The sequence below is a fragment of the Lissotriton helveticus genome, chromosome 5_1 (assembly GCF_964261635.1).
Source record: "Lissotriton helveticus chromosome 5_1, aLisHel1.1, whole genome shotgun sequence".
NCBI classification, from domain to species: Eukaryota; Metazoa; Chordata; class Amphibia; order Caudata; family Salamandridae; genus Lissotriton; species Lissotriton helveticus.
The window spans coordinates 644,626,630-644,642,336 of NC_136065.1; the positions used below are offsets into that span (position 1 = coordinate 644,626,630).

Below are 15,707 nucleotides of genomic sequence, written 5' to 3' on the forward strand. Positions count from 1 at the left end.
AGCCCTATCAGATCCCTTTGCAGAGCACACGTGCCTCCAACCTATCGTCCTTTTCTTCTTTCCCTCTGCTAATGGTGGACCACTTGCAAGATCTAATCCTTGCCACTTATTTGGACCCATGCCCCCCAGCCACTTGCATCTGCCACCGTAGCCAGCCTTCTAACATCGATTTTCAATTAAATGTTTTTGCAGGGTTCCTTCCCCACAGAATGGAAAGTCGCATAAATTCTCCCTCTGTTAAAAAAAACACACCTGGATTCTTCAGGGGCGAGTAGAATCACCCTATCTTGCGTCTCCCGTTCCACTCAAAAATTGTGGAGAAGGCCATCAACAAGTAACTGACCCTCTATTTGGAATCTAATAACCTACTGGATCACTTACAATTTGGGTTTTAGGCCAGCATAGTATTGAGTCGGCTTTGATCACCGCCGCAGAGGAACTGAGGACTTCGCTGGACAATGGAAATCCTTCAGCCCTTATACTACTTGATCTCTTGGCCTCTTTCGACACGGTCAATCACAAGGTTCTGATTGACCGCATTTGATCCTTGGGTATCAGTGGTCCAGCCATAGCCTTACTATCTTCCTTTCTCTCTGAAAGAGTGCAATTCGTTTCCATGGATGGCTTTCTTTTAAACTCATTCTCCCTCCCTTGTGTTGTACCGCAGGGCTCTTCGTTGAGCCTTACTTTGTTTCATTTATGTCACTCCCTTAGCCACCCTGATTAAAAAAATTGTCTTCTCTGTCATCAGCTATGCTGACGACACTCAAATTATTATATTAATATCTGATAATCAGCAAGAATAAGCCACCAACTTCCTTAAATGTATACAACAAATCAACAAATGGAGGATGAGTAATTGCCTGAAACTAAATTCCAACAAAACTGAAGTATTCTTGCTGGTCAATAATGTTTCTTTCTGGTCTCCCAATTGGTGGCCATCTGATCTAGGTTCGGTCCTGCTTCCCTCAACAAAAGTGAAGAACCTGGGCATCATTTTTGATAATCACTTATCCTTTGACAAGCAGGAGGATGCAATCAATTCTTCTGCTTTTCTCACTCTAAAAACTCTAAAAAAGATTCTGCCTTTTATTCCACTGGACTTGAGGTAACTAGTAGTAACTGCCCTTACCCTTTCAAAATTCGACTATTGCAATGGTCTGCACATTAACCTACAGAAACACCTACTCAATAAGCTACACATTTTACAAAACATCGGCTGCCGTATTATTGCTTGGAAAACCAAGACACCAATCTGTTTCTAAGGTATTGGTTGATCTTCACTGGCTACCCGTGCTAAGGTGAATAGACTTCAAAGCTCTATGCATTGCATTCAAAGCCTTGCATGATGATGGTCCATACTACTTTAAAAAGAAGTTCATCAGATACGCTCCTTTCAGGCTACTTTGGTCCTCTTCAGCAGTCAATCTTGTAGTACGCAAATTCAAACAAGCCGGTTGGGGTGGAAAAAGCTTTATCTATTGGTGGAATGTCTTACCTCTCTACCTAAAGACTAGTCCTTCTCTGTCGTCTTTTAGAAAGAATCATAAAACTTGGCTTTTTAATCTATAGCTCCCCGGTTGTGCCCGCTCTGTGATAGAGCAGCGCCAAGACACCCTGGGGCATTTGAGCGCTTTACAAAACCCATTTTCATTTCATTTCGTTTCACTGGCATAACAGGGTCTTCCCATATGTCTGTCTCCCATGCTGATCTGGCATTTTTAAGCTGATGGTATTACTCACTTCTAGCTATTGCAATCTGGTCCCTATTGTTTGACTTAATAGATTGTATTATAGATGTCTTAGCTGACCTGCATTGCATATTAAACCATGGATATTTATTTTCCCCTTTAAAATGCCCTATGCGCTTCTTATGAAACAAAGCACCTAACTAGTCGAATAAGTCATCATGGTTTTTAAGTTGACACACTATAATATTCTCTTCAGATTCAATTAGTCCAATAGAACCAACCATCCTTTTGTAATTCTGGAACATAATAATAGGATCACGAGAGACCATGGGCCATTTTAGGGCTTGTTTGTTATGAGCAAGAGTAATGTGCCCCTGCTGCCTTGAGAGTTGCAGTTCAGTTTTACTAAACTCTCACTGACAAATAGATAGCATTATAACCACTATTGTTTCAAGAGACGTTCCTCGTGTACCCATATAAGACCATATGTCCAGGGAGAGGAGGATATAATCTATTCTGCTTGATTGATTTTATCACTTAAACATATGCCCAGCTCCCATGTCCAAAGAGACCTCCCATTGCAGCCTCTTTAACCTACAGTCAACGTAAGCCCAAGAGTTGGGTCGCTAGCGCAGAATACCTCTTCAACTGCGCTACATCTAATTATGGTAAGCCCCTTGCCTTATCTTGCTCCGCAGATATACCAAAATCAGAGTTGTCAAAGAGTTCCTAGGTTACATTGAAATCCCCAGCTATAATGTCCAGCCCCCCAGTCAAAATACCTGTAACACATTCCTCAACGCTGGTAAGTGTGCATGATCTTCTATTGTGGCCTGGTCTATTATACACATTAAAGATATGGATATTCTTCCCATCAGGAGCAATGAACTGCAGACCAAGGATATCAGGCAACTCCAAGGGAAGCCTGTTCATACTACAATTATGCAAGGTTTTGACCCATATTACAAGCCCACCAGCAGGACGCCTCTTTCCCATGAAAGAAGCCTCACAATAGAAATTTGTAAACCCTGATTTACAAGCAGGATCAACACACAAAGTTTCCTGAAAAATATATTTGTCACGGGAATCTATGAAGCATCCTCAATCAGGGTCCGCAAGTTTAGCTTTTAGAACTGCAGTATTCCAAGAAATAATATTCCATTCATCAGGAGGAAGTGTCCCAGTCTCTGGAGGCTTACGCTTCAACTTGATAACAGAAGAGGCAATGCCGGGCTCTTAAATTCTCTGTCAAAGGCTGGGCTGTTAATAGGATTTCTACATAGTCAAAGTTAGCACCCATAGCATAGTGATGGAAAGCCCTTTCAATATCATATCGAACCACAAAAAAGCAGTTACGGACACTGCACAGCCAATGAATCACTTAATTGGTTAGTAAGTCTGTTCCTTCCATAACCCTTCCTGGAAGTATAATCACATAGTGTATGTACACGTTACTAGCCATTGCCCTTCCCTTTGTAGCCTGGATCAGTGGGGACATAGGTTCAGACAGGTACTGTTCAGGTGTGGGTTTTAAAAGCAGGAAATACATGGGAAATAGTTGCCTATGGGGCCAATTGCACTGGTCTGGCAGTCGAGTAGCAAGCCTTCCTTTCTGCTGCATACAGTCCCATACAATGGCCAAGAGTTTCACAAATGGGGCCATGGGACAAGAGGCCATGATCCACCCTCAGTACCCTGATGTAACGGAGATGTACTAGATACCCATGGTGTAGAACTGTAACAAGCATTATTTGATTTTAAGAAATAATGTGTGGTGGGAGGCATTTTGCCCCAGGCTCTTCATTAAAATTGCTTTTAGTCTTATGGGTTTGGGGAGCAGTTATTGTAAGAGAGGAATCAGTGAAGAAACTTGCCTCATCAAAAAACGTCACATGTTCTTTAAGTTCCTTCACTTCTGTTTTTAAGGTGTCAACAACTTTAACAGCATCCTAATTGCTCAATGCCCCCTGGGGATTAGCATCACTGTTTGGAAGGGCTTGAGGGAGATCAGTATCCTGCTTGGCCAACACTGCAAAACAGTTTTCGCAGTTGATTTGAATGTCACAAAAGTCACTTGAAGGAACAGGATTATTAAGCACTTCCTTCTGTGGTGGAGTCCTTGAGGCATACTCTTTAGGGGAACTTAGAAGAGGAACATAATGGGGTTGCTTTAATTTGGCAGCAGAACCTCTTTTCTTTAATTTTTCCTCAACATTTTTGCCAGGGGTTTTCCCAATTTTCCCTAGATCAGGAGGTGACACAATAGGTTTAAATAAGGACTCCATCTCTTCAGTTAAATCATCAATTTCTTACAGGAGTTTTTTGATTGGCTTTAATGAAAGAGACATCCCCTGTGGAGTCTCTGAGGCTTTCCTTTTTCCTATTGTCCAGCAAATACAAACTAAAACAGTATGAAGGGTTGCCAACTAAAAATGTATCTTTACCTTGTAAATAAGTCCTTTTCTTACTGCAGGGCCAAGGGAGGTGGCCCAGCCTAGCCTTAGTCAGGCATGGACTATCACAGGCGTCGCGCTGTGGGATGAATGCAAGTGCTTTAAGCGCATTGCCCAGAGTATTGGGGCCTCCAGGTGCGATGTCTCATGAGACTGTAAGCCCCTCACCACCCACAGAACAACAGGAGAACCTTGAAGATCCTGTAGATTGAATGCAAGTAATTTAAGCACTTTGCCCAGAGTCCCAGGTGCAGGCAATTCCGCGCCTCAAGGAGTAATGTCTCATCGGATTGCTACTTTCCCACCACTGTTATGTAGTTCCTACTAATCCACAGGATCTTTGTGTTTGTTAGGACAACATAAACGAGCGGCTTGGTGCCTAGACTGACTCCGGACACCCCCGTAGGATAAGTTGGCCTACAAACCAGTTCACTCACAGTGCCACTGTAAGCCCCGCCTAAACTTATCAGGGAGCGAATGGTTTCTGGCAACTAATGAACATGACAACCCCGACCCCTCAGGGATAGTGAAAACAGTACAGAACCTTTTGCCCTGTCACTGGTGGTTACTTATTCTCAGAAAAGTATACAAAGAATACACTGTGGGACATTTTCAATATGTTTATTGAATCAACGTTATTCTTGTATAAAACATGTGTGCTGCAATGATTAATAGACAGAAGCAGATAAAAGGGATTACGAACACCAAAAGCATAAATAGTAGATATAGTTCTACCATGGTATTAAAACAGTGTATACATGCAGGCATATAAAAGAAGGTAGTATTTAAGTAGACTCCTATTATGCTAACCCTATTTCGAGTGTACCTAGAGTGTGTGTAGGAATAGAGCCAAGAATTCCCCCTAGGGATCAGCCAGTCCCATTACCTGGTAGGAGAGAATGTAGGAGCCCATCTTGGTCATGAACTCGACAACCCCTCACAAAGATGTCAGACCACTGGGTGGTGAAGTATCAGCATGCAGGGACTCTCGGTGTCAGCTGAAGTGTCTCCTCTGCTAATCTATCAGGATACTCATTATTTATAATAGAAATCAGCCTTGCGATGTATGCGTAGATAAGCAATGTTATGAATATGTAGATAACCCTGTCGCCCCGTAGATGAAGATAGGATTACATTTGTACAATGTGTGTAAAGAGGCCTAGTACATGATGTTCGAGGCATCATGATAATGTTGTGTGATGCTAGATGTGTAAACAAAGTAGTTTCAGAGAAACTAATCCAACACTGTTGTGCATGCAAAGGTGTGTAAAAGTTCACAGCCAAAATGTTATTGTGAGTACAATGTAAAAAAATAGCTGCTTTGCTAGATGGGCCTAACACTGGAATAGGACACCACCTGCTGAACAACAGGAGTACCTTTAAGATACAGCACTGCGGGATGAATGCAAGCATTTTATGCGCATTGTCCAGAGTCTCCGGTGCGGTAATTTGGTGCCTCCTGGCACGGTGTTTCATTGGACTGCGACTCCCCTGCTGCCCACAGACCAACAGAAGTACCTTTAAGATCCTGCTCTGTGGGATGAATGAAAAAGCTTTAAGTGCATTACCCAGATTCCCAGGTGTGGGCAATTTGGCACCTCCAGGTGCAGTGTCTCATGGGACTGCGAGTCCCCCTCCACCCACAGAACAACAGGAGTGCCTTGAAGATTCCGTGCTGCAGGATGAATGCGAGCAGTTTAAGCGCATTACCCAGAGCCCTAGTTGCAGGCAATTCGGCACCTCCAGGTGCAATGTCTCATGGTACTGCGAGTCCCCCTCCACCCGCCACACACATAACAACAAGAGTGACTTGAATATCTGATTGAAGAAAGCTGACTATTAGTTTCTTTCTTGTTGTTCCTATTATTTTCACCCTCTTCGTTGTTTATATGCAGAATTGTTCCCCTCCAAGGGTGTTCTACAATTAGTAGAGAACATTTAAATATCTAGAAAAACCGTACCAAACCACAGCACCATATTTGAAGCAATTTTGCCAATATTAAAAGAGAGAAGCATTACATTCAGATGTAATAAGTGTATATCTTTGATGTATGATTTTGAATATTTTGCCCATCTGTAACATGTAAGTATAAAGTCAATCTGTGATTTCCTTACAAAAGTGTTCTAATTGCTTTGAAGAATAAGCAACTGATGTTCTTTTCAGAAACATGCAAGTACTATGTGTGTTTTGTGCTGAAAATGTTATTCAAGCACAAACTTTTGCTGAGAAAATAATTTGTTTGAGGGTCATGAGAAATCGTGAGGAAAATATTTGGTATTTAAGCATTCTCAGGCTTTATTGCCATAAGTTGAGATGAACTACAAGCTTGATTGTAACAACATTTTTATAACATCTCCTGTTGGAATACACGTTTCGCATCTGAGTAGGAAGTTGACCATTAACAGTATCCTTCCAGCAATGTTGGAATTCCTTTGCATGTTTTCATAATAACTCAATAAAGAGTTTGGAACAGAAAACATATCAAACTAAAGTAATACAGAAATTTGAACACGAAATAATTTGTACTGATATACACTGATACTGCTGTTCAACACTAATTATGTCTTATTACTCAACACTTCTTTCCTCTTCCTTGACTTGCCACCACTTTTGCATAGGCAAGGTAGTGCCATGGCCTTTGTAATTCCCGATAATGCATCAATGACTACTACTGCTACACAATGCTCGTGATTTAGCATATTCGAGAAACAATCCACTAGGGTGGGTTCTTTTATGAAAAATGTTACAATATACGTTATATCTCTGATAAGGTTGGTATACGTCTTGCGTGTTTTTTCGTGATCACCCAAAAGTCAATAAATACATCATGGCTATTCAGAAATGCACTAGCCATCTTCTGACTGCTCCATTGAGATTGTTTGGTCCAACTTTTTTGTTTGACTATCACCTTCAAGCACAGTGTCTAAATTATTCCTAGCATGTGTGCATCATACAAAGATGTGGAAGAGCACAGAGAAAATGTTTGAAGTTTCAGACACAAATTACAGTGGCAATCATGTGATACACAACAACCCCAAATCTATTCTTGAAATAACAAGAATATGCAATATGTGGCGGAACTGATGCTATTCCGGGTGCATCGTTCAACAATGTACTGTCTTCTTACCTGGGCCAGACATTTTCTCTTTTATGAGTTAACAAAAGTAGAAAGATTTGGAGGTTCATGCCCAGTAGTACACCACTGTTTCCTTCGATTGTGTGTTTTTCTTTCACACTCAGCGACGACTCCTCCGCTATGGTGGAGGAGTGTCGCCCCCCCCCCTACAAGCAGCCCAAAAAATGCAAAATAAAACAATAATATACCTGTGCGTATTATAGGTTTCTTTTTCTCCATAGTGTTATGTCTAGGGGGCGGGTGCATGGGGATGACAGTCGGAGAGGTAATGGTAGGTGAACTGTTGTTAGGGCGCATGACAGTTTGGCCGGCCGCTTGAGGACGGCTAAACCGTCCTGCGCACTGAAGTTGTCTCCAACCCGAGCTGCGTTACTGGGTTGCAGACAGCAGGTGTGGGCTCCTAGTCTGCCTGGGAGTACAAATTCAGAGGTCTGCGGCCAATCTCAGCATGAGGAGAGCAGCATCCGGACTGGCCACAGGGGATTCTGAGAGCCCGTGCCTGCAGTGCACTGAGCCAGAGAGGAGCGTCAGGGGGGCAGGTAAGTTATTTTTTATCTTTCTTTTTTGTTTAGTTGTCTGTTGCTCCTGGTCCCCCTCTACCCCCTGTCCCACCCCTCTGCAAGGCCGCTACTGGTCATACTGTATTAGAGGATGACCTGTACTGATCATTTTCTCATTTCTAAATAGAACCAGTATTGTACTGTTACATAATGTGCATATATCCTCTTGATTTCATGGTGGGAGCCTTTGAGTGTATGGGAGAGAAGTCATTCAGACTTTAACTAGAGTTTTTTATGACACAGAGTGAGGCAATAGCTCAATTGTTCCTTGTTGAAGTAGGAATGAGTTACGGAAAGGTTGGATGTCACACCTTGTATCCTTGAAATTTCCACTTATTCAGGGATGCAGGGAAATAAGGTTAACCTTACATTGTAAGAAACTACGAAGGTGTTTTGATGAACATTTTGAAATGCGTGGTTGAAAGGCAAATCAAGCATGAGTGAGATAATTAAACGATTTGTTCCAATCCTATATCAGAATTCCTCATACTTTGGATTAAACATTCTGTGGTAATGAGTGTCTTTTTGCTCCATACTCACTCGGCTCCACTTTAGGTAGCTTGTATTGCCAAACAAAAAGTCCTGTCATGGTCGCAGACAGCATGAAGAAGAAGGCGAATCCCACGTAACTCCATCTGATGGCAGGCATGGATGCCCTGCGAAGACCCCTCCTCCCGGGAGGTGACTACAAATAAAACAAAGAAAGTACTTATGTCAAGGTATACCATATAGTTCACACAGTCCTCAAAATAGACTGCTTAAAACAATTGTGATTGCACTATGCCCTAGAAAAATTGTTTTATCCAAACATTGAAGATCTCAGTTAATTATTGTGTTTTTTGTCATATTTTAGTACAATGCATAATTTGAAGAAGGTATGGACCTCATATGGAAGAGGTCATGTAAATGTATCTAAACAAAGACGTCAAGGTATCAAAGAAGTCGTAATAATAACGACAGCTATAATTGTTTAATATTATCCCAAATTATGAAGATATTAAAGTAATAATACTAATAATAATGATAATAAAAATAAGTATTATTCTTACTAGTATCATTATTATTGTTATTATTATTGTATTTCATAGCTCAATATGTTTTAGTTACATTTAAATGAGCTTTTCTTGGGATGTCCATCCTTTCTGTTGGATTCATCACATATATAATAATATTAACAGCAACAACAATAATAATAATAATAATAATAAGTATATAATAAAAATAATAATAACAATAATAATAATTAGTAGTAATCGTTGTATTTTTTATTATTGATGTGATAATATTCATTTTGATTAATGCAGTTTAGGGGCCCCAGCACAATCACAGTGGTAACAATTTGAGTCTTTCACCCCTTGTGCCCTCGGGTACCAGTACTGCAGGCTCCTAGCTACATCTTTTAACCCCTTCGGTGCTGTTGATGGCTCCCGGTCGTCATCAGTTACGGTGGGCTTGTGCTGATGACGGCCGGGAGCCGACATGACCACGCCCGCGATCGAAATGTGCCGCACAGGCGCAGAATTCCAGCCGCAGCCAGGGGGTTAATAACTTGACTCTCATGGTAGCGAGGCAGAGCTGCCCAGTTCTTACACAGGGGAGGTGCTGTGGGCTACAGACTTAGATTTCAGCAGTGCAACAAAAAATAATATGTTGTTGTTCAGTCAGTGCTTCGTCTTTTACAAAGAAAATGTTTTTTCTTTTTCCAAAAGCAATACTAAATACTATGCAAAAAGTAAGAATTATATACAGACTGACAAATTGAAATGCCTATGCGGACACCCACTAGCCCCTTACAGCCTACAGGTGGCGCACATAAAAAATGAAATATCACATAGGTGAAGTAACCCCATACATTTACCCTGTAACCCTTATACAGGAGGTGCCTCTAACAATATGTGCACCAACAAACTGAACCAAAAAAAGCACAAGCACCAACCCGATGTGCCTAATGCAGATATGGAAATGCTTCAATAAAGGAGGAGACATACTGGTTTTGGCAGGGTGAAACAATATTACACAATTGCAGAACATAAACCATCAATGTCAATGAAACATTTCAACATCATAAAACATTCAAAGTGTTGCTAGAAACAATGTGCTATAATCAAGTGTTGTTTTTGTACCAAGAATACACACTGACTTTGAAAAAGCAGAAATGTACCCCTAAAACATTGTACCAATTCATGCACATGGTTGGCTACAAACCTTAGAGAACCTAACAGCCAAAGGGCTTGACACAGAGCCTTTAAACAAAAGTCCTAGCTCCTGACGTGTTTGTCTTGGTTGAGACACTTTCCCAGGGTCACTCTTGCTGTACCCCAGGAGAATCAGGGGCTCATTTACAAGCCGCGTGCGCTGCAAGAACATCACTTTTAATGTGGCACACACTCCAGAGCGATATCTATGAGGCCACCCTGCATGGCTTTTCATGGCCTCATGGATATGGTGTGAGGCAATGCAGCGCTAGTTGCCTCACACTGTGAAGAGAAGGCGTGCCATGGCTGTTACAGTGGGTGTTCCCACGTTACACCAAGGGTTTTGTTTGTGAAGGAATGTGTCCCTTCACTCACAAAACAATGTGATTTCAACGCAGATACCCTTGCACCATGGTGTAAGAATGCTTGCGTATGGTGTGAGCCTTCATACCCTTTTGATGTGGCCACAACTGCTCAGTTCTCATCTTTTTTATATTGTTTTCCAGTCACCAGCTGGCACATTTCTGTTTAAGCAGTCTCCCTGTCCCATGTAGCACACCTGTGGCATCAATGTTGGGTACCCTGACAGCCCTTGTGGTCCCAATCAGCTAACCACCAGTCCACCACTCTTCACTGCGGTGCTTGTGGAGAAACTAACTTGCTTCTCCCTCTCCCATTTCTCACTCAGCTCCAGCATGGTCCTCATTAGAAGTGTGGGAGTGAGGCGAGAGACAACAAACTTTGGACTAGGAGGGCATCCCAGTAAACAGGGCTACCAAGACAAGCCCAGGTGAGCTTCCTGGCTCTGTGGCCTTTGTTATAGGGACACCCACCTCTAGTCGGTGAAATGAAACCAATGCAGTGGTATTTTGTGACCTCTGGTCTCCCCAGGACACTGACCTTCCCCAAACTAAAATGAAGAAATAATGGTTGAGCGTGGTCTGCTCTCTTCCTAGTGAGTCCCTCAGGAAAATGGCTCTCTCTGTGGGGTACAATGAAGGAACTCTATATGCAGTTAAAGTGTCTTCAGTCTGGCGGCCCTGAGACCTGTTGGTCCAGGCTGCCTAAGTCTAGCTCTGCAAAACAATGGTTATTACATGACTTTCTCAGCTCCAAATTTTGGCATACTTTTCTGCTGAATTTCTCTGAAGCATTTTTTAGACTATTCTTCCTTAGTGAAGAAAGAGGCTCATGGACCTGCTCTCTTGTCCCAAACTCCTGGTAGTCACTTGTGCTGGGGTCTCTCAGCAGCAGCACATGGTGATGTTCAAGGCAGGTTACTCAGCCTGACTGCATTACACACGTCTCATGATCACCTGGCCACTTGCAGGGTGCTTGTGAGTCCAAAAGGAGTCACGGGATCCGCTCTGTGGTTCCCACCACCCAACCAATCCACAGAGGTCCAAGGCAAACCTCTCCATTATGGTCCCTAGAAAGTCAATCTTTAGTATACCTCGGAGGGAGTGGGGAGTCAGTGCCATTGACAGAATCCCAAGAAGTGCCAGTCTGGTTTCATCTGCGGACATGGGTTCATCAGCATGAGGGTCTGTCCTTCTTCTGTAGTGGTCTCTTCTTTAAATTCTCAGCCTCTGTACAGGAGTTAAAATGTATGAAGAAATGGAAAGTTCTTGGAGGTGGGCATCTCTGCCAAATCCAGAGATGCTACATCACTTCTCCACCCCACACATAGATTTCTTTGACGCAGCCCCAGACTGGCCCTTCTTTTTCGACAGCATCCTTTTATTTCTACTGTCGCAAAATCATGCAGTGGTCTGCTAGCTTCGTACTTGTACTCCGTTCTTGACACTGAAATACTGGTTCCCTCCCTTGTGCTCCATCTTTACACTGTAAATCTGGGGGCATATTATCAAGCAACTGCGTTAATCTTATCGCCGCTTTAGCGGCAGAAAACTGCTGCTAAAGCGACGATAATGGGCTTGATAATACACCGTAGAGAATTCCCATAGAAGCCCATGTTCACACCAGAACATGGACTTCTATGGGAATTCACAAGGGCATTTTATCAAGCCCATTATCACCGCTTTTGTCACAGTTTTCTGTCGCTAAAGCGGCGATAATTTTAACGCAGTTGCTTGATAATATGCCCCCTGGTTCCCCCCTTCTCAAACTGCATAGGGAACGCTGGAGTAACTGGTGCCAGCCCTGTCTGTTCTGCCTTCATCCCTGTGAGAAGGTACTGACCATGCATATCCATGAGTGTTCCGCTAATCACCCTAAGCAAAGTTCATGCCCATTTCTCTTCCTGAAGACCAATCCCACCCAAGTGGACTACTTGCTCAGGAGTGGCTTTGATTTGCCAGCTGGCCAGCAGAGTAATTAATTAGGCACAGCACAGTGATTAAATACGAATATTTCATGATGGATGGCTAAGGGAGATGTTGCAAACACCAAATTAAATGAGGGAAAAAATATGGCCAAATGAATATATTATTATTGCTCTGTACCATTTTAAACATTGCAAAAAATAGGGTTTATTATTTTCCTATGTAGAGCGATTTATTACTACGTGCAGTTTTCCTCAGAGGATAAATACAGGCTCACACTTTAGTCAAAAAGAAAAGCAGCACTTCTTTTTGGAAGTCCAATTAAACTATACTGTCTACCTAGGCTATAAACAATGTATTCAGGGTCCCATCTTTGACAGTCTATCTGTACGCAGATATCCGGCTGAGTCATACAACAGTCTTCCTTGCTCAGCCTGTAGGTGTGTGCCCACATGTGTATATGTGTTTGCGTGTACCTATCACAGGCCCTCCTACCTAGTTGTGGAGCAGTGGGCCTTATTTTAAAAAACGGATCCTGGTGGCCAAATCCATTTTAACAGAAGCTTACATTATGTAAGATTCCATTTTGGTGGCTTACAGCAGAGATCCAAAACCAGGGTAGTCCATGATCGAAAAATCTGGGAGGATTAAGTAAATCGGAAACGTATTCACAATTAAGACAATAAAAAATCGAGTTGATACTACTTTTCGTGAAATAATTATTTTTATAAGAGGGTTTTCAAAAGATTCTAATTGTATTCAAATGTGATGACTCCCGGTGCTGCGAAAAAAAGTAGGTATCAAAGAGCTAATTACTAGGAAATGGCACTACAATTCTCCTCACCTACATTGTACCAGATATTATACCACTGTCCAAGAGTTGATGCATTTATTTATTCATTTATTTATTTATAAAGTTTTCTATATCGCAAACTTGACCCAAGAGGGTATCAGAGCGCTTTACATTTAGGATTGTTGCATTACAAGTTACATAAGATACAAGATCATAGTAAGGTACAGTTCACATAAACAATGTTTCAATAAATCGTAGGAGGGAGGGGAGGAAGGAGTAATAGCGGGGAGACGAGGAGGAACTATGCCCAATATCCGGCTGGGTAGGTGATGGTCAAGGAGGGAACCAGGGCCAATCTCATTATCTGTCAAGCAGCTCCACCGGTCATCAGCCATGTTGCTCAGGTCTCAGCATTCAGGAAAAAAACTGTTTTTAGTTTACTTGATTTGCGACGGTTATATGGCGCTATCTAGACCCGAAGGTATCAGAGCACTTAACCAGGGCAACGTTGCGTTAGGAGGTACATCAAAATGAATATAAAGCGCTGGCTAGACCCGTAGGTATCAGAGCACTATAGTACAGGAACATTGCGTTACAAATTGCATCAGTTGCAATATCGTAATAATGTACAGTAAACAAACAAAGAGGTTGAGAGGATTTATAGGAAAGGAGGGGAAGAAGGAGCCATAGCAGGGAGATGAGAAAGAACTGTGTCCAATGTCCGGCTGGGTAGGTGACGGTTGAGGGGGAAATCAGGGCCAATCTCCTCATCAGTTGTCTAGCAACTTCATCGCACATCAGCCATGTTGCTCAGGTCTCAACATTCGGGAAAAACTGTTTAGAATAGTTGTATATGCTACGAGGATAGAAGTAAAAGAAGAAGGTATGGGGAGGGCATAGAATCAAGCCAGAGAGGGAGTTGAGACACAACGGGGAGACAAGGTGAACTATGTCCAATGTCCGGCTGGGTAGGTGATGGTCAAGGGGGTGAACCGGGGCCAATCTCCTCTACAGCTATCTAACAGCTCCACTGGGCATCAGCTATGTTGCTCAGGTGGTGAAGACAGGAATAATCAATTTTGAGTAGGTATATTAGCTACAGTTAAGTAGACAAGAATAGAGTACCAAGTCCACAAAAGAGGATAGAGAGACCACCCTGCTGGGATTCCACGCTCAGGGAAACATCCCCGCTGTATGACGTTGCTGCTGAAATCAACGTGTAGGCGGAGATGGCGATGCTTGGTGTAGTCCAGCTCAGTATCAGAGAAGGAACCGAGGTCTGTCAGAGTGGCTGTGTAGTTTGGTTGATTTGCCGATTCAGTGCCCGGGGCGGCCATCTTAAGCCCAGGCATTGATGGATATGCCTGGGTTGCGGTGCCCACAGCACTACAATATGCCATCGAGGGTCGGGCAAAAGGTGACTTGGCAGCGCAGTTGTTTCTTTTAAGTGGAGGCCGAGACAACTGTGTAGTTTGGTCAATTTGCCGATTTTGCGCCGGGGGCAGCCATCTTAAGTTTAGGCAATAGTGGTTCTAGAGTGGAGCTCATTCGTAGCTCACGCAGTACTTTGCGAGCTGTTTTAGTCGAACTTCGGTGCCGGTAAATTAGAGGCAGATTTGCCAGGTCAAGTAAAAAGGGATTCTTGTGTGTCCGATGCGGTGTGTCCTGGAATCGCGTGAGGACTGCAGGTTCCGCCGCTACTGAGGTCTTGCTGTCGCCATCTTAAGAGCGCCGATGGTAGCAAATGATAGTCTGATTTGCAGTTCGCTACTGCAGTGGTGTGGTGCCTGACAAGTTCTATGCAGCATGCGGGGGGCGAGGTGCTGCTCCCCCGACAAACATATGTAGCTGCCTCCGATGAACACCCCTCGCCGTATGCAGCTCTATCGCATAGGCCCCTGCAACCCTCTCTTCCAACTCACCCACACAGCTGCAAGAGGATGGCCTCCAGTCCGCACATCCCCCGGGCAGGCCCCTGGCAGATGCCAGGCTAAGGCGCGGAAGCCGCCACAGTCCAGTATCGGGCCAACCCTTCAGGCACAGACTCCAGTAGTGCAGCACTCCCCCACCTCTGCACGATCGCCGCCTCATGTAAATGGACAAGCTCTGGTCAGCGCCGCCAGTCCTCCACTGCTCTGGCTCAGCCTGGCCCGACCATAGTCAGGCCTCACTCTGCCTCTGGGTGCAGCACACAGACTCTGGCTCACAAACCGGTCCCGGAGAGATGAGGCGCGGCGGCAGCCTTCCCCAGGCCATTACATAAATGGACCTTTGGGGATGTAGCCCGAAGGCAAATCCTGTTGAATGATAGCAGCACTGGATTATACCTCCCACCACATCCTTCACCTGAAAGTTTTCCGAATTCCTATTCTGTCTACCAGTGCTTTAAAGGATCTTGTTGGAGCACTGCATGAGCACATTAGGTGCAATAAGGAAAAGCAAGACAAAGGAAAGTAATTTTCTTGAGGTGGTGAATAGCATCATACTTCTGATACCTAATTAAATCTCAGTGGAAAGAAAAACTGGGACCCCCCCAATCTTCTTCATCAGTTACTGCAACTTAAAAGGGTCATGGTGGCGCACAGCACGATGA

The 15,707-nt window shown here is 43.4% G+C and overlaps 1 protein-coding gene across 1 annotated transcript in view; it reads right to left on the reverse strand.

Moving 5' to 3' along the window:
- The window catches only part of LACTBL1 (lactamase beta like 1), a 602,504-nt gene that overhangs the window by 177,365 nt on the left and 409,432 nt on the right, over window positions 1–15,707 (reverse strand). Inside the window, exon 2 of the mRNA XM_078643034.1 lies at window positions 8,382–8,526. Within this exon, the coding sequence (XP_078499160.1) occupies window positions 8,382–8,526 (145 nt within the window). The remainder of the gene's footprint in view (window positions 1–8,381; window positions 8,527–15,707) is intronic.